Source organism: Nycticebus coucang, chromosome 12, assembly GCF_027406575.1.
Source record: "Nycticebus coucang isolate mNycCou1 chromosome 12, mNycCou1.pri, whole genome shotgun sequence".
NCBI classification, from domain to species: domain Eukaryota; kingdom Metazoa; phylum Chordata; class Mammalia; order Primates; family Lorisidae; genus Nycticebus; species Nycticebus coucang.
In genome coordinates this window covers 53,730,553-53,757,646 of record NC_069791.1, presented here as the reverse complement: position 1 = coordinate 53,757,646, position 27,094 = coordinate 53,730,553, and the positions used below count along the sequence as shown (strand labels likewise).

The window sequence follows — 27,094 nt, the reverse complement described above, 5'->3', positions numbered from 1 at the left end:
ACTTTGTGTCGGCGTCCGGAAAAAGGATGGTGAGGGAACCTTGCGTCCTCAAGGCTCTATCTGGTGCTGGCTTCCTAGATGCCATGGACAGCTGTGCCTAATGATCTCCCAAGTCCGGTACATTACAAAATCAAAAACAAAAACCAGAGCTGATAAGCATCTTATCAAAGGGATTTAAAGAGTCAAGGTTTCCTTTCCTGCCCAACCCCGGAAGGTCCCTCCCTCTGTTATCTGCTCTCTAATAACTCCTTTAAGCAGAGCTAACTCGCCCACGGAACCAGCCTGTGTTCCAAGGAAAGACAAGTCAAATGTGAGCAAACAGGCCCCCTTTAACCTTCCCTTCTGACTTTTTTTTTTGGGCGTTCCCACCCATAGTAGAGCTCTGGGAGGCAGTTTGTGGGTGTGAAGAAGGTAAATTTATCCATCTTCCCCCATCACACAACATTTACACAGAAGCCAGAAAACAGAACCTCGGTGTCCTAAATTACCCTGCTCTTACCTGGCTGCCTTCTCAGATCACAGGACATACAACAGAAGTCGGCAGAATGCTCATGAATTACCCACCCCACTGTCCTCATGTCTTTCTTAGGGTTTGCTGTTATTATCATTATTATTATTGTCATCTATGTTCCCCTAAAGAATCTGGCTGGCTATAGCACTTAATGATTTCAGGGTGTTTGTCATGCACTACCTCAGTCAAACGTCAATTCCATCTATATTAAAGACAGGACAGATATCAGACTTTTTTTGTGTTTTTTTTTTGTTTTGTTTTGTGTCCTCAGCCTCCCAAGTAGCTGGGACTACAGACACCCACCACAACGCCCGGCTATTTTTTTTTTTTTTTTTTTTTGCAGTTTGGCCGGGGCCAGGTTTGAACCCACCACCCACGGTATATGGGTCCGGCGCCCTACCCACTGAGCCACAGGCGCCGCCCCAGACTATGTTTTTTATAAATAAGGACTCCTAAGGTTCAGAGAAACTGAAGAAAGAGCTCGCAGAGCTCGTAGGTGGCAGTGCAGAATTAGATGGAGAGTCTACCAGGCGTCCTTGAACTTTTTAAATAGGGGGCCAGTTCACTGTCCCTCAGACCGTTGGAGGGCCGGACTATAGTTAAAAAAAAAAAACAACTATGAACAAATTCCTATGCATGCTGCGCATATCTTATTTTGAAGTAAAAAAACAAAACGGGAACAAATACAATCACACCACCTTATGTGGCCCGCGGGCCGCAGTTTGAGGACCCCTGGTACACCCATCACTAGTCCAGTCATTCTCGGCTGAAGTACACAGTAACATTCCTGGGAGTACACAGAACGCCCTGTAGTGGAGCTGAGGCAGGTGTGTATGTGTGTCTAGAATTCTCCCTTAGGCAGTTCTGACAACCACCCCAGGTGCTAGGTGGCACAGGGGTGCAGGTGACAGGTGGCAGCACCGGAGCCTTTTCCTCCTCACTTTTCTTTCTTTTAAGCCTCCTGTCCTCTTCTGAAAATTTTATGGCCTTTTTGGCCTCAGGCTCAGCAGAGTAGCCAGATAGCCATTGCTTTTCCAGAAGGACAATGGGAAGTGGGAAGAAAGCTATCCCTTCTTCCCAGGTTCACTCATCACCATCCTCCTCCAGCCCCTACCAAAGCAACAGGGTAGCCTCCTTGAATCTGAGGCAGACTTCACAGAGGAACCACTGTGGAGAAAGCTCTCCTTTCCACTTAACTTGGCTTTCTCAGGCAGCTGGATAGAGGAAGTATTACAAATATTTTGTCCTTTTAAAAAATTGTATGGGCAATCAGGTCATATTACAGAAGGGGGAACTTAGAGGAAAGGAGACCTAGCCAAGTCCGACCACCCAGTTCGTTTGCTGCAAAAGGATTTTTCTTTGAAGTGGGATTTATCCTTCCCACCTGAGGGGTGGCATGCACTGCCCTCCCCCCACACTCTGAAACCTCATTCTTCATTCAACCAGTTCTCCTGTCGCCTCCTAACGCCTACTTGGAGCCAGTGTTTCTGTCAATAGGCCCACCTGTGCATACATACCTCCTCAGGTTCTAACTGGAACTAGTTTTGCAAACTTGGCAAAGGGTCTTTAGGTACCCTTAAGCTCCATTACACTTAGGGTTTTTTTTTTTTAATCCTCCTTTGGAATTGGAAATGTTTCCTTTTAACTCCTGGTGTGTGTTTCAGTGTGAGATTTCTGAGCCTATCCCTGTCACAGGATTTGTTGTGTGAGTCACTGACATCTGGTCTTTGTGTGGGTACATTTAGTGAATTGTGCTTTCAGGAGTGGGTGAGTAGGAAGAGAGAGGTGATCAGGACACCATTCGTTGTGGGCTGGAATTTGGGGCAGGGCTGGGCTTTTGTTGTCTCCTGAGGCTGGCATCAGCCACAGGTGACCAACTTACTTGTGTGTTCATCAAAAATAGAGTATTTAACTAGACTTGTTTGTGGAATAGGGTGCTGGTAAAGTTCAAATTAAGAGTGAGGACAGGCCAGGCGCAGTGGCTCACAAGGAGGCTGAGATGGGTAGGTAGCCTGAGCTCAAGAGTTCGAGACCAGCCTGAGCTAGAGTGAGACCCCATCTTTAAAACTAGCCAGGCATTGTAGCTGGCGCCTATAGTCCTAGCTACTCAGGAGGCTGAGGCAAGAGAGATCGCCTGAACCTAAGAGTTTTGAGGTTGCTGTGAGCTATGATGCCATGACACTCTACTGAGGATGAGAAAGTTACTCTCTTAAAAAAAAAGTGAGGACCGTGTAGGGATCATGGGAAACTTGTCTCCCCCCCTAAAAAAAAAAGTTTAGTGAAAGATCAATTTACAATTGAGCCTGATTAATAAGAGAAATGTTTATTTCTGAACTCCATGTGCATGGGGGGAACCACAAGAGTGATAACCCAGTGTCTCAATGATGGTCAGATCCCTTTATAGTTAAAGGTATCTTTTTGAAGGGAGAGGGAGACCGTGTAGTATAGGTGCAGTAAGTGGTTGCTATGGAGGATGAATAGGAGGAGGAAACAGATTGACTTGTAAATTAACCTGAGAGATGGGTATTGTGCTTTAGATTATTTGGGCCTGGGTCTGCTAGCATTCAGAGGGAGGAAAAGAAGTCATTTGCTCCCCTTTAATCTTTTAATTTGGTCAGTCCAGTTTTATGCAGGTAGAAGTAAGTCCCCTTCCAATACTTTCTAATTACGAATGGCCTTTAATTCAAAATATTTTCTTCTTATCTCAAGTAGTCATATTTTAGAGTAAAATTTCCTTAGCTCCTTCAACAGCAAGTTATGGACTTTTCATAAACTTTGTTTTTCGAAAGACTGTATAAGGGTTTGCCTTAAACCACTCGTTTTGACATGTATCACATACAGAAAGGGAAATCTTTGTCAGCCACCCGATACTCCCTAGACGCCTCCAGGGTCTTCCTCGGTATTTTCTCTGGGCAAATAATTGTGCTTTGTGGTTTCTGACTCTTTGTTATGAGATACTGGAAGATGGATCCTGATGCAAAGCTGGGCAGGAAAGGAGGCTGGTCCCAAGGGAGAGGCCCCAGGAGAAGAAATCCAGGGCTTTCAAAAGGTTCTGTTGCATCAAAGTAGTCATTCGTTTACTGAAAAATTATTACTAATGACTGTTCTGGATGGGGCAGATGTAAGAATCACTCCAGGGCGGCGCCTGTGGCTCAGTCGGTAGGGCACCGGCCCCATATACCGAGGGTGGCGGGTTCAAACCCGGCCTCGGCCAAACTGCAACCAAAAAATAGCTGGGCTTTGTGGCGGGCGCCTGTAGTCCCAGCTACTCGGGAGGCTGAGGCAAGAGAATCGCTTAAGCCCAGGAGTTGGAAGTTGCTGTGAGCTGTGTGAGGCCACGGCACTCTACCAAGGGCCATAAAGTGAGACTCTGTCTCTACAAAAAAAAAATCACTCCAGATGTCAAGGAGCTTTTGCCCTGGTGAGATGTGACACAAGCCCCAAATTAGAGAAGGGGCATCGTGTGAGGGTGCTGGAAAGAAAGGTGTTGCTTGGGGGGAGTGGGGGAAAATCTGGATGGGGAAGCAGCAGGCCTGGGTAGCCAGTGTCTGGGGCAGGGATCATGCAGGAGGCTTGTTTGGGAAACTTTGAGAGATTCTAAGGAGCAAATGACGAAGAGGCAGGGTTCACTGGTGTCAGCTGCTATGAGATTGAACATTAAGACTGAGCAAAAGTCTTGACTTGGCAAGGCAGCCTTTGAGAGAAACTGCTGCCTTCCTACATGAAGACAGAGTCGAGGTGGGAGAGTCGAACATGACTGATACGTGAGGTCTCAGAGGTGGTTATGGGAAAGTGCAGAGCCACTTGAAGGAAGTTGAAAAGGGTTTTGTTTCTGATTTTGTCCTGTTGAGTTTTTTAGGATAGAGAGAGCTGCCCCTGTGTTGTTGGCAAAGAGCTAAAAGGTGGCAGAGACAGAACTGCAGAGTCAGGAAAGAGGTTAATTAGTGGAGCAGGTTCTTTTTGTTGTTGTTGTTGTTACAGTTTGGCCCGGCTGGGTTTGAACCCGTCGCCCTCTGTATATGGGGCCAGCACCTTACCCACTGAGCCACAGGCGCCACCCAGGAGCAGGTTCTTGAAGCAGACAGGAAGCTTCTTTATATTGTTCTTATATACTTAGCTTTAGAATAGCTTTAAACCTACCAAAAAGTTGTAAAGATGATAGAGTTTCTCTTATCTTCCTGCCTGGCTTTCCCGTGGTAACAGCTTATGTTACCATGTTATATTGGTCAGAACTGGGAAACCAATGTTGGTACATTCTGCTAACTGAACTCCACACTTAGTTGGATTTTACTGGTTTTCCCAGTAACGTCCTCTTTCTGTTCCAGGATCACCACAGGACAGTTGTCATGTCCCCTTAATCTCCTTGGGTCTGTGAGAGTTTCTGCCTTTGTTTTCCTTGACCTTGGCAGTTTTGGGAAGTACTGGTCAAGTATTTTGTACACAGTCCTCAATTTAGGTTTGTCTCAAGTTTTTCTCATGGCCCGTCATCTTCTAAGAAAATAACACAAGTAAAGCAATGAGGAAATTTCCAATAAAACAATGGGGGGAAAGCTATTTTTCTCGTTGCATTATGAAAGGGATAGAACCATTTTTGTCCAGATGGCAAAGGAGCTTTTCCCAGCAAAACAAGAATGTTTCCATTTGGCTTTTTTTTGGCAACAGAAGAAACTAGGCAGACTGTGGCAGGGCCTCCGCCTTGGGATAGAGGCTCTGGACTTGGTCCTTCTTCCCCATCAGACCAGCTGGGTTTTTTAGGTAGGCTGGTTGCCATTCTCTCTCTAGGGCCTTGAGAGCAGGTATTGTCCAGCCAAGCATTTGCATCAGACCTGCTCAGTTCCTGCACTGAAGGGCCAGAGCGAGTCAGCAGCTGAAGGGATTGTGTGACCAGCATGCCTGCCACATGTCAGTTAATTAACCTGGGGGGACGCCATCGGCTCTATGGCCTCCCGGGCTCCTATGTTCTCATTTTATGGAATCCCCTGATAATTAACTTGGCGCCCTCTTTTTAAAGGCTTTGGTTCTTGTGCTGCCCCCTTCCCATTTAGTTTCCTCTACTATTAAAGTAGCTGGAGCTGACGGTCAAGTGGGGGTAGAGGGACCCCTCTGCCACACCACGGTGAGTTCTCATAGGAAGTGCTTTGGAGTTCCTTAGGTAATGCTGCCTGAACAGCCAGCCAGGTACCAGTTGTACAGTTTTGTGACCCTGTCACCCCAAACTTTTGTGACTCAGCCAACTGGAGTGATTTCTCCAATAGCATTACAGAAAATAGAGCCACCAGTGGCTTACAGTGCATCCCCCTTCAGCCGGTTAACTTGATCAAAAAAGATAGCAGCGTTCACTTCTCTGTGATTTTTGTGAACCAAGTGTTCCCAGTCCTGGTGTTGGCTCTCTCTGCCCTCTGGGTTTCATGAAACTTTCTTTTTTTTATTTTAGAGACAGGGTCACACTCTGTCCACCCAGGCTGGTATCAGCCTACCTCATAGCAACCTCAAACTGGGCTCAGGCGATCCTCCCTGCTTCAGCCTCCTGAGCAGCTGGGACTATAGGTGTGTACCACCATGCCTGACTAATTTTTTTAATTTTTTGTACAGTTGGAGGTTTCACTATGTTTCCCGGGCTGATCTTTTTTTTTGTAGAGACAGAGTCTCACTGTATCGCTCTCGGTAGAGTGCTGTGGCGTTACAGCTCACAGCAACCTGCAACTCCTGGGCTTAGGTGATTCTCTTGCCTCAGCCTCCCAAGTAGCTGGGACTACAGGCGCCTGCTATAGCACCCAGCTATTTTTTTTGTTGCGGTTTGGCCAGAGCCAGGTTCGAGCCTGCCACCTTGGTATATGGGGCCAACGCCCTTCCCACTGTTCCACAGGTGCTGCCCACCCAGGCTGATCTTAAACTCCTGGCCTCAAATAACCTCTCAAAATACTGGGGTAATAGGCATAAGCCACCACCATACCCAGCCTATCCTCTTTTTGTTTCCTGGGGGAGAAGTGTGAGTCTATCCTGCCCACCAGGAGCACCGCAGGCAGCTCGCCCATGGTGGGCTCAGTTGAGAGCGTTGTGGACTAGAACAGGCGTGTGGCTTAAACCCTCCTAATGAGGGACTGGGTGATGCTCACTCTGTGGAGAGTTTTCCTTCGTCATTATAGCAAAACAATGAACATGATGTTAGTTTGGGGGTCCAAACACGGGACTTCCGACTCCTGTATCTGGCCTTGTACTTGGCCAAGTTCAGACTGGAAATGCTTCATTTCCCTTCTGGTTGCATTTCTCCAGCCTGGTGTGTTCCTTTTACCATCTGTACACCAAGACCAGATAAATGATGGACTTTTATAAATTGGCTCAGGGTTCTCAAAACTAAGGCTCTCTATGAAATGGACGGGGCCGTACATTGGGAGGTTTCACTTGGGTACATGTCACTATCTGAGCATGGGATCATTCCCAAGGAGACCCACTCCTGCCTGTGAGAAGCTTCTGTGCCAAGTGTAGCTTTGTCTCATCTTTCTTAGCACAGTTCCCTTGCTGGCCTGGGAATGTTTTCATTCTTTTTTTTTTTTTTTCTGGAGACAGAGTCTCACTATGTTACCCTGGGTAGAGTGTTGTGGTGTCACAGCTCACAGCAACCTCAGACTCTTGGGCTCAAGCAATCCTCTTGCCTCAGTCCCCCAAGTAGCTAAGACTAGAGGCGCCCGTCACAATCCCCAGCTGATTTTTGGTTGTAGTTGTCGTTATTGTTTTTAGCAGGCCTGGACTGGATTTGAACCCACCAGCCCCGGTGTATGTAGCCAGTGGCTGGCGCCCTAGCAGCTAGCTATAGGCGTTGAGCCAGAGCGTTTTCATTCTTTATGTGGTGACTTGTTTAAGAATTTCCCTGGCAAGTAAGGGATGAGAGAGTAACTTCAGTCATGGGGGATAAGATGACTTGGGGATAAGCAGCGCCTGTGGCTCAGTGAGTAGGGCACCAGCCCCATATACCAGAGATGGCAGGTTCAAACCTGGCCCTGGTCAAAAACTGCAAAAAAAAAAAAAAAAAGATGACTTGGGGATAATTCCTGGATAAAGCACAAGCCTAGAGCAAAGAGGACAGTAACAAGCACTTCCTCTGCCACATTCCAGGTGCTCACAACAGTATCACCAGGACCAGGATGAGAGAGAGAGGCTGAAGCCAAGAAACAGCTTGTGGCTAAGTGCTGGCCAAACAAACTGGGCTCCAGCCTGCAGTTTTCAGGTTAACACGTGTATGTCTGGAAGGAGGGCATAGCCCCTGTCTTCCCATTCCAGGGGCCTCATTGGGCCTCTTGTTGGAGGAAAATATTACCTCTGTGCCTTTAACTCTCAAGGGCCCTGAGGGACCTAAGCCAGGGCCTGCCATCCACAGAGTGAAGACCCCTTCCCCACCAATTGTGCCCTGGCCAGTCCCTCATGTGTATGTAGGTTTAGGCCACATACAGTGCTCCCAGCTGGGCTTCCCATGGCTGAGCTGCCTGCGGTGCTCCTGATGGGCAGGAGAGACTCGCACTTAACCCATGAAGTATTTCTCTGATGTCCTTGGATTAGGCCAGGAGACCTTCACTCCCACCTGCGTGTCTTATTATTCTTGTTGTTATTGTTATCATTATTATTATTATTATCATTTTGAGACAGTCTCACTATGTTGCCCTCGGTAGAGTGCCGTGGCGTCATATCTCACAGCAACCTCAAACTCTTGGGCTTAAGTGATTCTCTTGCCTCAACCTCCCAAATAGTTACAGCACCCAATACAATAGCCCACCACAACACTTGGCTGTTTTTTGTTGCAGTAATCATTGTTTGTTTAGCTGGCCTGGGCTGTATTCGAACCCACTACCCTTGGTGTACGTGGCTGGCGCCATAAATATTGTGCTAGGGGCACCAAGCCTGTGCGTCTTATTAATAAGAAGTAAAACCTAGCCCATGTAGTAACACAAAACTGTCAAGTTCATTTTAACTCTGAAACTCTATCACTTTCGTGAGTTTTTCTCTTCTACGTTGTCCAGCCATAGGGTATTAGGCGCTGCATAGTCGCTACTAGGTTTGGTGTTGCCTTACCTAAGGTGAGGACTGAGACGATGCTGGTTGACCTTCCTGCTGATAAAGTGAAGTTACTTCTCCCAAACCCATTTGTTACCACCTCCTTCAGAGTACTTCTTCTGGTATAATCTCCTTTATTCTTTAGCCTTCTTGCCAAAGGCAAGAAAGGGCTACATCTTATCATTCCTGTTTTACAGATGGGAAAACTGAAGCCAGGAATCCTGGAAACATACTCTGTGATAGGAGAAAATCTTCCCGTGCCACTGGGGTATGGGCAAAGTTATGCAGGCTGAGGTCTGGGATAGGCCCTCCAAATGTTGCTATCTCCATTCTCCACCCAGCATGTCCAAACCCACTGCCAGGTCACAGGGAAAAGGAAAGAGAGGCAGCTGTCACCAGCTCCTAGAGCCGAGAATCCAGGTCCCTGGCCAGCAGGGCCCCGACATAAGAGTGCCTCCATTGAAGGGGGTGGACCAGCAAAACCTGGGGCCCACGTCCAGCCAGCCACTACACTAGAGGCCTATGAGTCACTCCCCCGGCAAGCCCTGGTACGAGCGACAACAGGGTGCTCAGCTGGCGCTGGAGTGTGGCAGGGTGGGAGTGGGGGCTGGGCCTTGTGAAGAGATTAGGGACCAGCGTGAGAGGAGGCCCGATGTCATTTATGGTGCAGTGGGTCTCTAATGACATTGCACTTACCTTCCTTGGGGCGTGTATCCATGTCTGTTTAGCCATCACCCAAGTTAAAAGGTAGAATATTGCCAGTACCCTGGCCACCTCCACCACATGCTCCTCCCTGACCATAAATCCCTCCCTCCACCTAGAGGTCATCACTCGCTTGATGACAATTTTTCTTTTTTTACTCTTTTATTATTTATAGGCACACATAAGCATATACATCTATGTACATCCCTAAAGAGTTCAGTAAATTATTTTATTTTATTTATTTATTTATTTATTTATTTATTTTTGAGACAAGAGCCTGTCACCCTGGGTAGAATACTGTGGTATCAAAACTCATAGCAACATGAAACTCTTGGGCTCCCGGGTAGTTTGGGACTACAGGCACCCACCATAACACCTGGTTAATTTTTCTATTTTTATTAGGGACTCACTCTTGCTTAGGCTGGTCTTGAACTCCTCAAGCAGTCCACCTGCTTTGGCTTCCTAGAGTGCTAGGATTGTAAGTGTGGGCCACCACACCTGTCTTCAATTTAGTTATTTTTAACTTATATGGAATCATAGTGCACGTATTCTTGTGTTTCTCGCTCCTTTTATCCTTGTGAGATGCACTCATAGTACTACTGTGTATAGCTATCGTTGTCCATTCCACAATATTTGGTGTTTCCTTGCCTATGAAAGTACCCAGTCAACTGTTGTTCTGCTGCTCATGTGTTTTTTATTCCCAGCTTGCTGATACTTGCAGCACATGGATTGATCACACACATGTGCTTCTGGGACTGCCAGATGTGTGTGAGGAGCAGAGACCAAGAGTGGTCCCAGAGTCCTTGCAGGTGTCAGGCTTCCCCCTTCAGGGCCTGAGGGCTGAGTTCTTTGTCTCTGGCAGCCAGGATTAATGCGAATGTCCTTATTTATGTCTTTGCAGCTTGCGGGAATTGCAGTCCTGGCCATTGGACTATGGCTCCGATTTGACTCTCAGACCAAAAGCATCTTTGAACAAGAAAATCAGCAGAATCATTCCAGCTTCTACACAGGTGAGGGGGAAGTCTTCAACTTTGGAGACTCCATGTTGACCCAGGGACTTGGGCTTGGGAAAAACATGTTCTGGCCTCATTGGCCAGTTATGTCCCTTTCAAGTTATGTAGTTTTTGTCTGTCCCTGTGCCCATGTGTTTGCTTCTGACTGATGTGGTTTCGTTTCATGCTGGCTAAGTCAGGCATGTTGACTCCGTGACATTGGCTCTGTCAAAGTTGCACCCTCTCCCAAGGGTTTGAGAACCTCTGTCCTCATCCTAATGACGTATCTTCTTTGGCTTCATCATTCCTTTAATTCAGAAATCTTTATACCAGGGACCCGCAGTGCCTGGAAGAGGATAGATGGCTCTTCTCCCCACTGTGCAGACAGGGACTCTGAGACTTATCTGTTTCTAAGCTGCTTTTCCATTAGGGGAAAGGTTTCCAACTTAAACCTGCCTGGGAGTCTCTGAACATGTTCAGAGGCAGCAAGTTTCTTTCCGCACACAGGCTTTTTGGCACCTTTTCTAGCTTTGTTCTGTGCCACTGGCTGCTGTGTCACCACATAACAGCTTCTCTCTGAGAGTAGGAGACTGAGGCCTGCCAGGCACAGTGTCCCGGTGTCTGGGGGGGATTCAGACACACAACTCTACTTTCAGCCTGGCTTTACAGGTAGGAAACATTTCATTTTCGAGAAACAAAGGAAACACCCTATTTTTAGGATGATGCTGTCATATCATCAGGCTCAAAGTGTAAGTTTGGTCACTTCCTTCCTGCCCACCAAAGAAGTTATTTTTACGAAAGAGGGAGAAAGCAGTTATCTGCCCTTTGGGGAGAAGCAAGGCTGGCCAGCCATGTGGACCTTCTCTTGTACCTCTTGGTTGGGAGGGTACTTAAAAACAGCTTCTCTGGTTGTGGAACACCTGAGCTGGGCTTTCTGTTATTGGTTAGAATTTGTCTGGGATTATCTCCCTATTGTCAGAAAGAAATTGAGGGAAAGAAATGCACAATGTATATGCATGTGTTTAAAAAACAAAACTACACACACAGTTTTTAAGGAGCAGGTTTCTGTAGAGCCCTGACTTGTTTTAGCAACAGAGCATTTTTGTGAGTCTGCAGCAGGCTTCAGGCTTGTAATGCTCCACAGAGCAGGAAGGAGGAGCAGGGAGTGGGGCACTCAGGCCTCCACCTCCATGCCAGGCTCCATGAGGGCTCTGTGACCTGCGTGCAGAGAGCAGAAGTGCCCACAAGAATGGGCATCACTTCCTAAGCAAGAGCCCCCACCTTCCCTGTTTCTCTTAGAAGAGAGGCTCCATCCTATTGTTCTGGCTGCTTCAAACAACTCATTTTTTCTTCCCCCCACCCCCCTTTTTTTTTTTTGGAGACAGAGTCTCACTTTGTCACCTTCAGTAGAGTGCCTTGGCATCACAGCTCACAGCAACCTCCAGCTCTTGGGCTTAGGCGATTCTCTTGCCTCAGCCTCCTGAGTAGCTGAGACTATAGGAGCCCACCACAACACCAGCTATTTTTTTTTTTTTTTTTTTTTTTTTTTTGCAGTTTTTGGCCAGGGCCAGGTTTGAACCCACCACCTCTGGTATATGGGGCCAGCACCCTACTCCTTTGAGCCACAGGCACTGCCCAACCGCCTTTTTTTGTTGTTGTTGTTTTTTGCAGCCATAATGGTTGTTTGGCAGGCCTGGGTTGGATTCAAACCCACCAGCTCAGGTGTATGTAGCTGGCACCTTAGCCGCTTGAGCCACAGGCGCCAAGCCTTTTTTTTTTTTTTTGTAGAGACAGAGTCTCACTTTATGGCCCTCGGTAGAGTGCCGTGGCCTCACACAGCTCACAGCAACCTCCAACTCCTGAGCTTAAGTGACTCTCCTGCCTCAGCCTCCCGAGTAGCTGGGACTACAGGCGCCCGCCACAACACCCGGCTATTTTTTGGTTGCAGTTCAGCCGGGGCCGGGTTTGAACCCGCCACCCTTGGTATATGGGGCCGGCGCTTTACCGACTGAGCCACAGGCGCCGCCTAGCCTTTTTTTTTTTTTTGGGCAATTTTGGCTGGAGCCGGGCTTGAACCCACTACCCCCAATATATGGGGCTGGTGCTTTACTCCTTAAACCACAGGCACCGCCCTCACCCTTTCCTTTTTTTTTTTTAACCAGGCCTCTTTGGCTAATTCTATATAATTTTGGATGTGGAAAATAAGAATCTTGTTGGTAAATAGTTGGAATGGAAGAAAGACAACGGACATTTTTGAGCCCTTTCCTTGCATGCCAATCGCTGTTTTTATACGTACTGTTACATCATTTAATGCCCTTAACTCTGCAAGGAGTATGGAATGATTCCTGTCTGAGACAGGAAAGAACTTGGGCCTGGAAAGGTTAAATAACTTGTCCAAGGCTCAGTGTCCATAGGTCAGTGGTTAGGGCGCTGGCCATGTACACCAGGGCTGGCAGGTTCAAACTCGGCCCAGGCCTGCTAAACAAAAATGACAACTACAACAAAAAAAATAGCCGGGCATTGTGGTGGGCGCCTATAATCCCAGCTACTTGGGAGGCTGAGGCAAGACAATCGCTTAAGCCCAAGAGTTAGAGGTTGCTATGAGCTGTGATGCCACAGCACTCTACCAAAGGGAACTTAGTAAGACCCTGTCTTAAACAAAAATAATAACAACTTGTCCAAGCTCTCACCTCAAGCGTCAAGGACTAGGATTTAAAACTGGGCCTAAGACAGCTTCTTCCTGGACTGTTAGTGCCAGGGTGTTGGGGGGGGTCTCCCTGCAAAGGAATAGAAAGTGTCTGTACTGACTGAAGGTTCCTCACTGGGGTGGGGGTGGGGGGGCCACCTTGAGTCTTTTGACGTCACCTGAGGTGTAGTCAGGGAGAGAAGCCCCATGGCAGTGGTCCTAGCCAGCAACTGGCCCGTAGGGTAGCTATTTGTTCAGGGGGCAGAAAAGTGACCAGCCCCAGTGGGAGGAGCCAGGTCCTGCCTTGGGGAACCTCATAGGAGTCAAATCCCAAAGGTCATTGCAAGGCCTTCCTTGTGGTCGGTCGTCCTCCCTGAAGTGACCAGGAGGGTGATTTAAAAGTACAATCCCAAAGAGACACATCAGCTCCTAGTTGGAGGCGGGGGCCACTGCCGTTAGCTCTGCAGGGAAATATGGGTCCTTCATAGCTCGGCCCTCTTTCTGGGAAAAAGATCTGAGCTATGAAGGCTCCATTCTGTGTACAGAAGCCCAAGCACAAGGGATAATTCAAGTGATACCAGAGCATCATCCTGGGTGCCTGCTTGGGTCTGACTGGACCCTGAACTTCACTAACTACTTTGGGAAACTGAATTGTCATGCACGGGCAAAGGGCCAAGAAGGCTTTGCTTTCTGTGTCCCCTTCCCCCATTGGGCTGTGAGATTAGCCTCTTGTGTTGGCCCAGACCCCTTCTCCCAGATGAGCTTGGAGTGCCAGCTACACCCTGGCTGCTATTCCTGACAAAATGGGGTGACTATCCCTTGCACTAGGCCACTGACTGTCTGCAGGGCAACCCACAGAGCAGCCTAGCCTTGCTGCTGACTCTTGTAAACCTTAACAGCCCTGGGCTCTCTTTTCTCCAATGGGGCCACAGTTTAGAGAGTAGAGAAAGCCAGTGAAAACAGAAATTTCCAATGTTCCGAACAGTTTATGGTGAGTCCAGAACAGCTGACAACCTTATATGGGCCTTCTCTCCCAATTCGGGCCCTGGGAGATTCAGCCTGTCAGCAGTATCCATAATCCCAGTTGCAGACATGTTGGGAAACTTCATTTTCTTGGTCCTAGGCCAGTGGCCCATCTTAACTCCTTTGTGTCCTTCCAGAACTATGGCCACTGAGTAGCGACATCTGGGGGGCCGGGGGGGGTGGTCCACCCAGAGGTTGTGACTGTCCACCCTTTCCTAGGACCATCCCCCTATGCTTACCTGGTGCCTGGTCCAGCTTGTGGCCTGGGGCCCTTTGTTTTACTGTTCCGTGCCTCCTTTTCCCCATCCTGAAGCCAGCACACATTACACACCAGCTCGTCTCCAACGTACAGAATCACTGAGCTTGGCAAACAGATCCCACTGTGTGCTTGTTAATAAGGACAGCCAGCTTAGTGCCTATAGCTCAGTGGTTAGGGCACTAGCCACATACACCAGAGCTGGCGGGTTCGAATCCAGCCCGGGCCTGCCAAACAGCAATGACCACTACAACTAAAAAATAGCCGGGCATTGTGGTGGACGCCTGTAGTCCCAGCTATTTGGGAGGCTGAGGTAAGAGAATCACTTAAGCCCAGGAGTTTGAGGTTGCTGTGAGCTGCGATGCCACAGCACTCTACCAAGGGCGACATGAGACTGCCTCCAAAAAAAAAAAAAAAAGAGGACAGCCATCCATGGGAGGGAGAGCAGCCAAGAGGGAGCCTGGAGGGCCAGGGGTAGGGTTCCTTTGAACTCCTGGTCATGTTATTTGGAGATATTAAACTTGTAAGCAAGCAGAGGCCAGAGGGTTGGCCGGATTTGGTTGTCCTCCACTCAGGTGCAGGCAGTGCTGTTTGCTGAGATGGAGTTGAGCTGGTGACCAGTGCCTGCTGCGTCCTCTCACCTAAGCTGACAGGCCTGATAAACAGTGAAGAACACTGTTCCATTTTTCATGTAAAGGACAGCCTGGCATATGCCACTGCTGCCTATAATGTCAGCCTGAAAAATAAAGCAGAATAAACAGCCCTTAAGCAAATTAATACTGTAATCCTTGAGAAGAGAAGGCCCTGTGATGGGTAACTTTTTCCATGAGTCAGACAGAAAGCTAACATTCGCTTGCTTTATAAAGGGGAACACTCTGTCATTTGTCATCGCCAGCCTTTGCTAACAGGCTCAGGGTGTTGGCCATGAGGAGCCTATCCAAAAGAAAGTACTGGGTGGCCCTTGTGAGAGGCTCCCTGAGCCCTGCAGTGGTTCGGTGACTTCCAGGTGAGCCACTCTATAGCTTGATGGTGCAGACAGCTGGTGGGGGTGGGGACGGAATGCTTGTTCCCTCCCTACCCTCCCCCTAGAGAGGGCTAAATCAAGGCACTCCAGATCTATAGCTGTCCAAGCAAGATTTAAAGCCAACAAGACCCTTTATCTTAAAAACTTCCTCTACCTTCTTTCTTTTTTTTTTTTTTTTTTTGAGACAGAGTCTCACTTATTAACCCTCGGTAGAGTGCTGTGGTGTCACAGCTCACAGCAACCTCCAAATCCTTGGGCTTAGGCGATTCTCTTGCCTCAGCCTCCCAAGTAGCTGGGATTACAGGTGCCTACCATGATACCCAGCTATTTTTTTGTTGCAGTTTGGCCAGGGCTGGGTTTGAACCCACCACCCTTGGTATATGGGGCCGTCACCTTACCCACAGAACCAAAGGTGCCACCCTTTCTCTCTCTGTCTCTCTTGCTCTCTCTTCCTCTGTCTTCTTTTCTCTCCTCCTTGATGCTGTTCTGCAGCATCTCTCCCTCGCCAATAAAGACCTTTCATACAAAAAAAAAAAAAGAACTTCCTCTACTGAACCTAGGAATGAATGTTTAATATAATATTAACTGAGGCCCATTAAGAAAATGTCCCTCGTCTTTCTGCATAGGAAGTGCTTTCTCCTTTAGTGGTTCACTTGCTGCTGATCTGACTCCCCGGCCTCTGCCAGGGTCGCCAGGCTTAGGAACTGGGCTCTGGACTTAGAGAAAACATTTCTGTCTGTTCATTCCCACTGCGCTGTATTTCATGTGCTTGTAAATCCTTTTGATCTCTTAATACCCCCTATTTATTCAGCCCCTGCTATGAAGCTCAAAGGAGTGACCTCATCCTTCGTTGTCTTGCCCCGATGAGATGGGGAGAAACGGGGGCTGGTCCAACTGCCTCAGCTCACTAGCATGTCTGGGTTAGAGCCGAGAACTGAGGGAGGCTGCCCCTCTTCCCCAGGTCCCCTTGTAGGGGCTTCCCAGCCTCCCTGACTCCAGCCCATGTCCCCACAGCATTGGTCTGCCTAGGAGGATGGGACTTGACTTGAGGACAAGCTCCATTTGTGCCCTTGCCCAGTCTGAGCCGGGCATGCACAGGAACAATACCCATATTCATACAACATGGGGTTTGCCAGTGAGCCCACGTGACCTGACCTCACGACAGATGTGGGGGGGAGGGGGAGGCACAGATGCTCCCTGTGTGCATTCTCTGTGCTGCCCCTGCACCTCCACTGCGTGCAGATTGCACAGTCTGCTGCCTGCAAAGTCTCAGCTCAGGGTACAGATGAGAAACAGTGAGGTTACCGAGTCACCTGCTGAGAGTTCTCATCACAGGTCCTTCAGTGTATTCTGAGGAAACAGCACAGACTCTTTTTCCCTCTCTCATCTTCAGCCCTTATTATGAGGAAATGTCTCTAGTCCCAATTATAGGACAGCGGGGAGAAAACAAGTATATGAACTCAGCGCTGTGGTTATTAATATTGTTACCCATCCTTTGTATTATTGAGATAAGCAGCAGCATTCCTTGTGCATGCGTGGATTGTATCACTGAATCCTCACAACAGTCCTGGAGGTAGATAGTATTACTATTCCTGTTTGGCAGATAGAAAACTGGCGCACAGAGAGGTTAAAGGACTCCCCCAGGCTCACAGAGCTGTCAGTCAGATCCAGGCCTTCTGGGCTTTAGGGCTGGTGCTCTCAGCGTGTGACTGCAGCCCCTCCCAAGGTTGGGTAGAACAAACCTAAAAAGACCAGGAGGCACTGAGACTTCTCTGCTGGTTTTCTCCTGGGGCCTGTGAGGGGGATAGGGGGCCGAGTCAGGAGGTGTCCCTGCAAGGACAGTAGTGGCTCCTCAAGAGTGTAACTGTAGAATGGGCCCTCTGGGCATTCCCTTGGTGGGGTGCGGAATTAATGGGGCCAGGGCTGCTCTGCTGTGTTCCACAATCCCAAGAATTTGTGTTGTCTTGAGTGTGAGCGAGAGTCATAGAAGTCATTGCCCTTCTCCCACCACATCAGTCACTCAACTCACCCACTGCTTAGCAAGGAGAAATCCTTTTCACTCTTAACCTGTAGTAACCAAGTTCCTACTGTAAGACCTCTTTAGTGTACTATAAGGACCTTCTAGCAGCCTACCTCTTTAATTTTACTGGTAAGGAAAATAAGGAAATAGAGGCCCAGAGTGGGGAAGTGTCTTACTCAAGGTCACACAGCAGTTAGTAGCAGTGTTGGGACCAAAACAAGGGTCTTCAGACACCCAGCACTGTGTCCTTTGTACTAGAGCAAAGTGCTTACACCTTTGCCAGCACATGCCCTTGGGTGTCACTGACTATGTCAGTCTGACTGCCACCTGGCTGGAAGGCATCCCTGTGGGAAGGAGGTAGCGTGGCTGTCTGGGTGTGCCCAGCCGCCTCCTTCTGGAAGCTTGCTTTGATGGCGTCCTCTGTGAGAGTCCCAGAAGTTAGCCCGAGTTTGGAGGGTCCTATTTTTTTTTTTTGCAGTTTTGGCCGGGGCCGGGCTTGAACCCACCATGCCCAGTATATGGGGCTGGCGCCCTACTCCTTGAGTCACAGGCACCGCCCTGGAGGGTCCTCCATTCACTAGCTTGAGTAGATTCATCTTGCCAGAAACAGCTGACAGACTGGACCAGTTTGCATCCTGAGGCAAATCTATGGTTCCTATGGCTATTCTTTCCTAGGTTCAGGACTAATGGGCGTCGTCCGGAAAGGCTGAGGGTAGGAGTGTGGACATGAGGTAGCAGTCCTGGGAGAGAAGCTGGCAGGAGGGAGACCGGCATGGAGCTGGAGAAGGCTATTTACTAAGGGGAACATCTTCCTTGAGAGGAGGGCAGTAGGGAGGGCAGAGGGAATATGTGGAGGAAACCGGCTGGGCAGGGGGCTTCTGGGCTTCCGCACAGACACCTCCACCGCGGCTGCTCTCTCTGTCCTTCCCTCAGGAGTTTACATTCTAATTGGAGCCGGTGCCCTCATGATGCTGGTGGGCTTCCTGGGCTGCTGTGGGGCTGTGCAAGAGTCCCAGTGCATGCTGGGCTTGGTGAGTCTCCCCATGCCCCTGTGGCCACCCCAGGGGTACCAGACCCACAGATCAGAAGAAGGGGGAGGGGATAAAGAAGATACCCCAAAGCCAGGCTGAGCTGCCCCAGCCGTGGGGCCAGGCCACCGTGCTGTCCTCGCTCCCCCGCCCCAGTATGGGCTGGCCCTTCTTCCTTCCTGTAGCCTGTCTTATCACTTCCTTTAGGCAACTAAATGCCAGGACTTGTTTTCCCATTTCTCAAGGACCGCGTTTGCTTTTTTTCCCTGAACCCACAGGTACCTTTCCCTTCTCTCCTTCTTATTTCAAAATTTGCTACATTCATTCCCCACAGTGTATTCACTTTCCTTATTTTCCCCAGATCTCCAGATTTTGTGCGTGAGTAATGGCTTTTTATTGCTCTTAACTATGACTCTTAACTAACACTATAAATGCCAGTTTGGGGCTCGGCTGTGGGCACCTGTTCCCACTGCAGCCTCCACCCTTGCCTGGGCTTACGTCTTCCTGTCCTGTAAACCCTGCCTCTTCTAGGCCGTTCCCAGAGAGTTGCCATTCTTCCTTGTTCCGAGGTGCCCTTTGACACTGCTGTTGGTTGGCCGCATGGTCCCTCATGCTGTCTTCTCTTTTCCTCCTAGTTCTTTGGCTTCCTCTTGGTGATATTTGCCATTGAGATAGCTGCGGCCATCTGGGGCTATTCCCACAAAGAGGAGGTAGGTTTGTCCTGCAATGGTCTGGGTTTGGGAGCTGGGGGATGGGCATGGTGAGAGAGAAAGGGGTCCTGGCTGGGCATCTCGGTCAGCTTTCAGCCACAGAGCTGGCCTCTCACTTCAATGCCTTTCCACAAGGGCAGGACACATGAGCAGGTGTCCAGGGACAATTTGTTGGGTCTCTGCATATGTCTGTCTGCCACATGCCACAGCAACCTGTTCCCAACTCCTGGAAGGATTGCTCAGGAAACCTGGCATTCTGTGGGCTGGAACCACTTGTCACCTTCTCCTATCTATAAATACATGTATATGTTTGGGTGCACTGCCCAACCCTACAGAGTCCACAGGTGCGTGTGCTCTGGGCTCCAATTTTAGGGCCTTGGTCATCTAGTGTGGGAGAAAGACATGCATTTGACAAGTGTCAGGGAAGTGATTTATAGCCATGAATTTGAAAAGGTAGGGCAAGGAAGAGCAGTCCCCTGTAGCTTCATGGACAAGGGTGCACTGACCTACACCATGCATGAGAGGTGGGATTTCAGGAGGAAAGTTGACAGGTGGAGGAGAGGGTGGGAAGGGAGGGTGAGCTCTGACAAAGGGTCTGAGCACAGCTGAGCTGGGCCTCCCTCCATAGGGGAGCCCTGAAGAGTTTAGGGCCAAGAATGGGCCGTGTCAGAGCACTATTTTAGGAAGTGCTACCTTGTCATATTCGGTAGGAATGAGAAAGGAAAAGAGATGCTGGAAGCAAGATTCCTGTCATAACAACTGCAGCCATAGCACAGGAAGAGATCATTGTAAAAGGTGTCAGAAAGATGCTAAAGGCAGAAAAAAAGATGCTGATGGTTGGGTTATTAGTTGGATGTGGATAAGAGTCAAGGGGGGCAGATATACCTTAAACTGGGATGCCCCCAGGTGCAAGAGGAGGATGATCCAGCTGACACTTCCACATTTACTCTGTACTAGACATAATGGTAAAGGCTTAGTGTGCAATATCTCATTTAAATGGCCTATGAGATTAGGATCTACTACAGTCTATCCTACATATGCAGAAACTAATATAGAGAGATTTAATAATTTGCCAAAAGTCATACCTAAGTGAAGAAAAATAGAAGCAGGAAGCCTGAGGAAATAACCAGGTCAGGAATAGGATTTTGAATTTTTATTAATTTTTAAATTTAGTTTAACCTTTTTTTAGAAATGAGGTCTCACTTTGTCACCCAGGCCGGAGTGCAGTGGTACAATCATAGTACACTACAGTGTCCAACCTCTGGGTTCGAACAATCATGCTGCCTCAGTGTCCCAGGTAGCTGAGACTACAGGCACACACCACCCGGCTAATTTTTCAGTTTTCGTTGTAGGGTTTGGGGGGTGGGTCTCGTTGTAGGGTTGCCCAGGCTGGTCTTGAACTCCTAGCCTCAATGAGTCCTCCTGCCTTGGCCTCCCAAAGTGATGGGATTGCAGGTGTGAGCCACCATTATTCTTTAGATCAGTGGTTCTCAACCTTCCTAATGTGGCGATGTATTTTCATTATTACAAAGGGGTCGCAACCCACAGGTTGAGAACTGCTGCTTTAGATTGAAGAGATTGAATTTGAGAGCCAAATGAGCCATGTGTAGTGGCCCACGCCTGTAATCCTAGCACTTTGGGAGACCAAGGCAGGTGAATCGCATGAACTCGGGAGTTGGAGACCAGCCTGAGCAAGAAAGAGATTCTGTCTCTAAAAAAAATTAGCCAGGCTGGGTGCCTGTAGCTCAGTGGTTAGGGTACCAGCCACATGCTCCAGGGCTGGTGGTTTCAAACCCAGCCCAGAACTGCTAAACAAAACAGAAAATAATAGCTAGGCATTTGGGTGGCGCCTGTGGCTCAGTCAGTAGGGCGCCGGCCCCATATGCCGAGGGTGGCGGGTTCAAACCCAGCCCCGGCCAAACTGCAACCAAAAAATAGCCGGGTGTTGTGGCGGGCACCTGTAGTCCCAGCTACTCGGGAGGCTGAGGCAGGAGAATCGCTTAAGCCCAGGAGTTGGAGGTTGCTGTGAGCTGTGTGAGGCCACGGCACTCTACCAAGGGCCATAGGGTGAGACTCTGTCTCTACCTAGGCATTGGAGCAGGCACCTATAGTCCCAGCTACTAGGGAGGCTAAGGCAAGAGAATCTCTTGAGCCCAAGAGTTTTGAGATTGCTCTGATCTCTGACACCACGGCAATCTACCAGGAATAACAAAGCGAGACTCTCCCTCAATTAAAAGAAAAAAAAAAAAGCTAACCATTGTGGTGAGCGCCTGTAGTCCCAGCTATTCAGGAGGCTGAAGCAAGAGGATTGCTTGAGCCCAAGAGTTTGAGGTTACTGTGAGCTATGACACAGTGACACTCTACTGAGGGCACCAAAGTGAGGCTCTGTCTCAAAAAATTAATCAAGTAATTAAATTAAAATTAATTTTTTTATTGTTTGGTAGGCAAAGAGTCTCATTTTCTTGCCCTCAATAGGTGCCGTGGTGTCTTAGCTCACAGCAACCTCCAACTCTTGGGTTCAAGCGATTCTCTTGCCTTAGCCTCCCACGTAGCTGGGACTACAGGCACCTGCCACAACACTTGGCTGTTTTTTAGAGATGGGGTCTCACTCTGGCTCAGGCTGGTCTCGAACCCGTGAGCTCAGGCAATCCACCTCCCTCAGCCTCCCAGAGCGCTGGGATTATAGGCTTGAGGCACCATGCCCAGCTAAAAATTAAAAAATTTTTAAAAGGGTGAACTCCTCTCCAAATAAATTTGGAGGGGGATTTAACAACAAATTAAACAAATCAATGCAAGTAATCTTTAAAAAAAAAAAAAAAAAGCCAAATGAAGCTGAAGGAACCAGAAGTATAGGAGACAAGGGAAAATGGCAGGAGCTGGTTGCTGGCGGATATGGGAAGAGCCTGTCCCAGAGGCTCTGAGAGAAGGCAGTACTAGAAGCTTTCATCTGCCCAGGGACGATTTCCAATTGTGTGTGTTTGTTCGCTAAGAACTTGAAGAGAGTATCTCTGCCCCTTTCTTGTCTCCCACTGTAGGTGATTAAGGATGTCCAAGAATTTTACAAGGACACCTACAACAAGCTGAAAAACAAGGATGAGCCCCAGCGGGAAACGCTAAAAGCCATTCACTATGCGGTAATGTCATCTTAGCAAAGACTCCGGCCATTTTCTGGATACCCACATTTCTTCAGAATAGGTCTGATACCAGACCTGTGCATTTCTACTCTGATGATCTGTTTTTATTTACTCCTGTCATCCTCATCCCTGCCTTCTTTCTGTAGTTGCAGTGCTGTGGTATTGCTGGGGGAGTGGAACAATTTATCTCGGACATCTGCCCCAAGACGGACTCAATCGATTCCCTTTTAGTGAAGGTAAACTTAAGAGCAAGATCCTGGTGACCTCTCCCCATTGCTCTGAGCAAATCCTGCCAGAGCTTCATAAATATCCTCTTCTGTCTGTGAAAGGGCTCCCTGGTGACAATGTCATTTCTCTCCTACTTTGGGCCCTCTGTATCTTCAAGGGGAATAACAAAATGTTTATCTCCCTGCGACAGTGTGGCACCTTGAACTGCCCACTGCCACCCCAGTCAAGGACGGGTGTGCTTCTGAGTCTTGGACTCCTTTTGTTTTTAGACCTTTTGAATGGCTCATGACTGCAGTAAGCTAGAGTTAGTGTCCAAACTCCACAGATTATTACAAAGTGATTCTACCACCATATTGGAAATAGATCCAAAGCTGGGCCCACCCCTCTTCCTTCCCTGATGTCCTTCCCAGATTTTAGGGACCCAGTCACATAACCATCTCTTGGTTCCCCTCTCTCCCACTAGCCAGGACATCTCTTACCCCAGATACTCTCTTCTCTAGGCCCATCTCTGCCTGCTAGTGCTCCTGTTATAAGACAGGGAACTTGGGAGGGACGGGGTCCCCTGGAGAGGGGATAATATGTAACCTTGGTCTTGGTTGCCTCCCTAAGCCCTGTCCGGAGGCCATCAAAGATGTCTTCAACAGCAAATTCCACATCATTGGTGCAGTAGGCATCGGCATTGCTGTGGTCATGGTGAGTGGTGGGGCATCTGTGCTGGGGTGGCCTTGTTAGTGGGTGATGTTTATTCAGCACATGTTCCCTCCAGACACTGATGTAAGTGGTGCACACTTATCAGCTAACTCAGTCCTCACCCTACCTATGAGGTAGGTGCTGTTAGTATTTGTTTTACAGCTAGGAGACAGACAGAGGCCAATAAGGTGAGTGAAGACCCACAACTAATGAGTGGAGGACCTGAGGTTGAACCTCAGTGTGCCTCCAGAATTGACTCTTAGCTGTTTAGGCACATGCATAGGTGACGCCAGCCCTGCTGGTCCTCAGATCTCATCTCTTCATGCACTTGATTTTCTCTTCCTTGATTAGGTCCTTCTCTAGGAGCTACCTGGGTGGGAATTGTTCCATTTCTTCCTGTAGACTAAAGGGCAACCAACAGGAAGACTGAAAGCTTCAGCTTATCCAGTCTCCTGCCAATCAGCTCCTAGGTACCAAGGGCCATACAGGTTCCCTGAGGCCAGCCTCTCTCATGAGAACCCCACCCTCTGCTGCCCCTTGCAAGACTGCCCAAAAGAAAGAATTGCCTCCTTTTTTAGTGGTTATTTTTATTCCTCATGTGCATCTAGGAAAGGCTGGAATTAAAGCAGCTCTCAGCAAAAAAAAAAAAAAAAGAGGTATATTAAATACACACATGCAGAAAGATGGAGGCGTTAAGTACTAACCTGTTCAGACTGTTGGAGTGTCTGGAATTTGAGCATTAAATTTAGCTCTGAGCTCATTTGTCTCACTATGAAAGTTCTCCAGAGAAGGGTGCTTCTGCAGCTTGCATTGACAAGTGATTGCAGACCCTTAGAATTCATAAGTCCAGCGGTCCTTCCCATTACCTGGCCTACATCTCTGCTGCTTTGATATTCTTTCATTCATTTGGCCTCCTGGACACCATTCCTGTCATCTGTCTTTGAATGATTCATGTCTTTCCCTTCAGATGAAACTACCCTTTTTCTTACATTTCTTTCTGTCTTCCAGATATTTGGCATGATCTTCAGTATGATCTTGTGCTGCGCTATCGGCAGAAACCGAGACATGGTCTAGAGTCAGCTTACATCCCTGAGCAGGAACATTTACCCCAGAAGACTGTTGGGTTTCTTTGGGGGTTTTTTGGCCACTAACTTTATTATTCATTCAGCATTTCTAAACTAAAAAAGTCATTGTATTTTTGTCTTTTAATGCTTTATTCAATATTGATACTTGTAGTTGAGGGGCATTTGGTTTGCTTTTGGTTTATATATTTTTTTGCTTGTTTATTTTTGCTTGTTAAGCAGAAATCCTGCAATGAAAGGTACTATATTTGCTAGACTCTAGGCAAGAGATATTGTACATACAGAGAGGTTTTTCTTTTGTCTTTAAATAGATAAAAAAGAAAATGTCTATCAAATTGAATCAGGTTGTAACTTATATTGAAGACAATTTGATACATAATAAAAGATTATGACAATATCCTGGACTGGTTCTTTGGTGTTTGTTTTCTTGAATTTTTTTTTTTTTAATAGTTCTATTTGGTTTTCAGATGTCTTTCAACTTGTACATTTACTCTAGCTACATTTATAGAAGTGGGTTGGGAGGTTGTTCTCCCAGCTGTACTAATGAAGAAATTGAGCTATGAGCAGTGAAGGCATTTCAATCTGGTGTTCCACACTTGTCCATAGAAGAGCAGCACTCAAAGCCTGGGACAGGCTTCATTCAGCATTGTGTTGTGTACTGGGGGTCTAACAGAACACGTGTGCACCATGATGGTAGGGACTTTGTTTTACACACTAGACCCTAGTGTCTGGCGCATAGTAGGTGCTTATCAATTCCTTATCAATTAATATTGATGTCAATGCTATTCCTTGTCAATTGATATTTGTTGGTTGAATAAATAAATGAGTATGTGCCCATCGGGGTTTAACCAGAGAGCAGAACCACTAGGAGATTACATGTATAAAGGGATTGTTGCAGGAATTTGACGATACACGATCTTTGGGGCTGGTTAAATACCCTGCTAAGAGTCGGGAAAAACAGATAGTGTGAAGTGAGGGATGTGAGCCAAGGCCTGTGAAGACAGACACATCCATGCTCACTCTCATTGCCTCTGAGGGTGGTGGTGTGAGTCCCAGGGGCCAGGGCACTCATTGTAGAGCTAAACACAGGCCTGGGCACTAGAGATACTGGGGCAAGCCAGCCAAGAACCAAGAGCTGGGAGCTACAAAATGACTGCTGCTTCATTTCCCACCTCCAGCCTCCCAGAAGACAAGGATCTTCTTTGTGCTCTTGGCTAGCTGGAAACAAACAGGAAGGGGAATTTCGGCAAGCTCAGTTCAGCTTAAGTATGTTGAGAGATCACAAAGCTACCACAGACTGTCTAGGATCCAGTGGGCAATTCCGAGAATGAGCTGGCAATCAGTGAGAGAAACACCATGAGGGGGCAGGTACAGAGGCATAGGAAGCCAGTTTTGATTTTCTACTCCTTGATTGAGTTTAGGTTTGTTCTTAATGTTAAAAAAAAGGAAAAGCTAAGGAAAAAAGAATGCCTCCAAATGCCATTGCATTAAAAAAAATGAAAACACCAATGTTCATAGCATTATTCACAGTAGCCAAAAGGTGAAAACAATCCAAACAGGAATGGACAAACAATTGTGGTCTGTCCATACAGTGGAATATTGCACAACCTTGAAAAGAAAGGAATTTCTGCCACATGCTGCAATCTTGAACACGTTATGCTCAGTGAAGTAAACCAGGCACAAAAGACCAAATATTCTGTAGTTCCTGTTACATGAGGTACCTAGAATAGGAAAACTCAGGCTAAGTGGATCAGCGCTAACCAGAGGGAGATAATAGGGAGTTATTGTTGAATCAGTACAGAGTTTCTGCCTGGGATAATGGCGTTTGTTTTATCTAAGAATGACATTCAGCTCAAGCCATTATAAGCTCCAATGAACTCTAACATCAGCCCTGCACATGACCATCAGCTCCCTCCAGGAAAGGCAAGTCCCCTGTGCTGTTTGCACTTTGCACTCTGTGCTCCACTGAAGGGTGGTGTTAGTGTTTAATAGATTGCTGGTACTTAAATCCAGGAAAAATTCAGGGTTATACCCTGTCTTCCTGTTTGTTGTAAATACTGGATGAATGGGCTAGCTTAAGCAGAAGTAAGCAATTGGGCCAGGCAGGGTGGCTCATCTTAACATTTTAGCACTCTGGGAGGCTGAGGCAGGGGGATCATCTAAGCTCAGGAGTTCAAGCCCAGTATGAACAAGAGTGAGACCCTATCTTACTAAAAATAGAAAAATTAGCTGGGCACTTCTAGTCCCAGCTACTTGGGAGGCTCAAGAGGATCACTTGAGCCCAAGAGTTTGAGGTTACTGTGAGCTATGATGTCACCGCATCCTACCAAGAGTGACAAAATGAGACACAGTCTCAAAAAGAAAAAAAAATGATTAAGAATACGGGTGTTGGTGGCTCTGTGCCTGTAGCACAGTGGTTATGGCGCCAGCCACATACACCAAGGGTGGCAGGTTCGAACCGGGCCTGGGCCAGTTAAACAACAACAAAAAACTACCAGGCATTGTGGCAGGCACCTATAGTCCCAGCTGCCTGGGAGGCTGAGGCAAGAGAATTGCTTAAGCACCAGAGTTTGAGATTGCTGTGAGCTGTGATACCACCACACTACCAACGGTGACATAGATTCTGTCTCAAAAAAAAAAAAAAAGAATACAGGTGGTATCTCTTGGAACCTAAGAAAGGAAGAAAACACAGGTAAGCCTTAGGAAGATTCTGGAACCATAGACTAGAAAATCTTACAGCTCCCTATTTCTGTGTGGTAGTTTTTGCTCTCCCAAGAGACCAATTTTCTCTGCTTCTCACTTCTGGGGAAGGGAAAGGGCTGCCCCTCCACTCCACAACCTCCATTAGCCCCACTTTAAGTTTTAGGAGAGAAAAGTTGAACTCGGTTGCAGTGAATATCTACCCCTCTCCAATCAGCTGGCAGGTGGCAGGGAGGGGTACATGGAATAAAGAATCAGCCAC

At 47.8% G+C, this 27,094-nt stretch overlaps 1 protein-coding gene across 1 annotated transcript in view; it reads left to right on the top strand.

The window, feature by feature from the left end:
• Positions 1–24,289, top strand: part of CD9 (CD9 molecule) — a 39,805-nt gene extending 15,516 nt beyond the window's left edge. Inside the window, exons 2-8 of the mRNA XM_053555701.1 lie at positions 10,161–10,269; positions 18,194–18,291; positions 18,924–18,998; positions 22,034–22,132; positions 22,279–22,368; positions 22,970–23,053; positions 24,059–24,289. Of these exons, the coding sequence (XP_053411676.1) occupies positions 10,161–10,269; positions 18,194–18,291; positions 18,924–18,998; positions 22,034–22,132; positions 22,279–22,368; positions 22,970–23,053; positions 24,059–24,124 (621 nt within the window). The 3' untranslated portion in view covers positions 24,125–24,289. The remainder of the gene's footprint in view (positions 1–10,160; positions 10,270–18,193; positions 18,292–18,923; positions 18,999–22,033; positions 22,133–22,278; positions 22,369–22,969; positions 23,054–24,058) is intronic.
• The last annotated feature ends 2,805 nt before the right edge of the window (positions 24,290–27,094 follow it).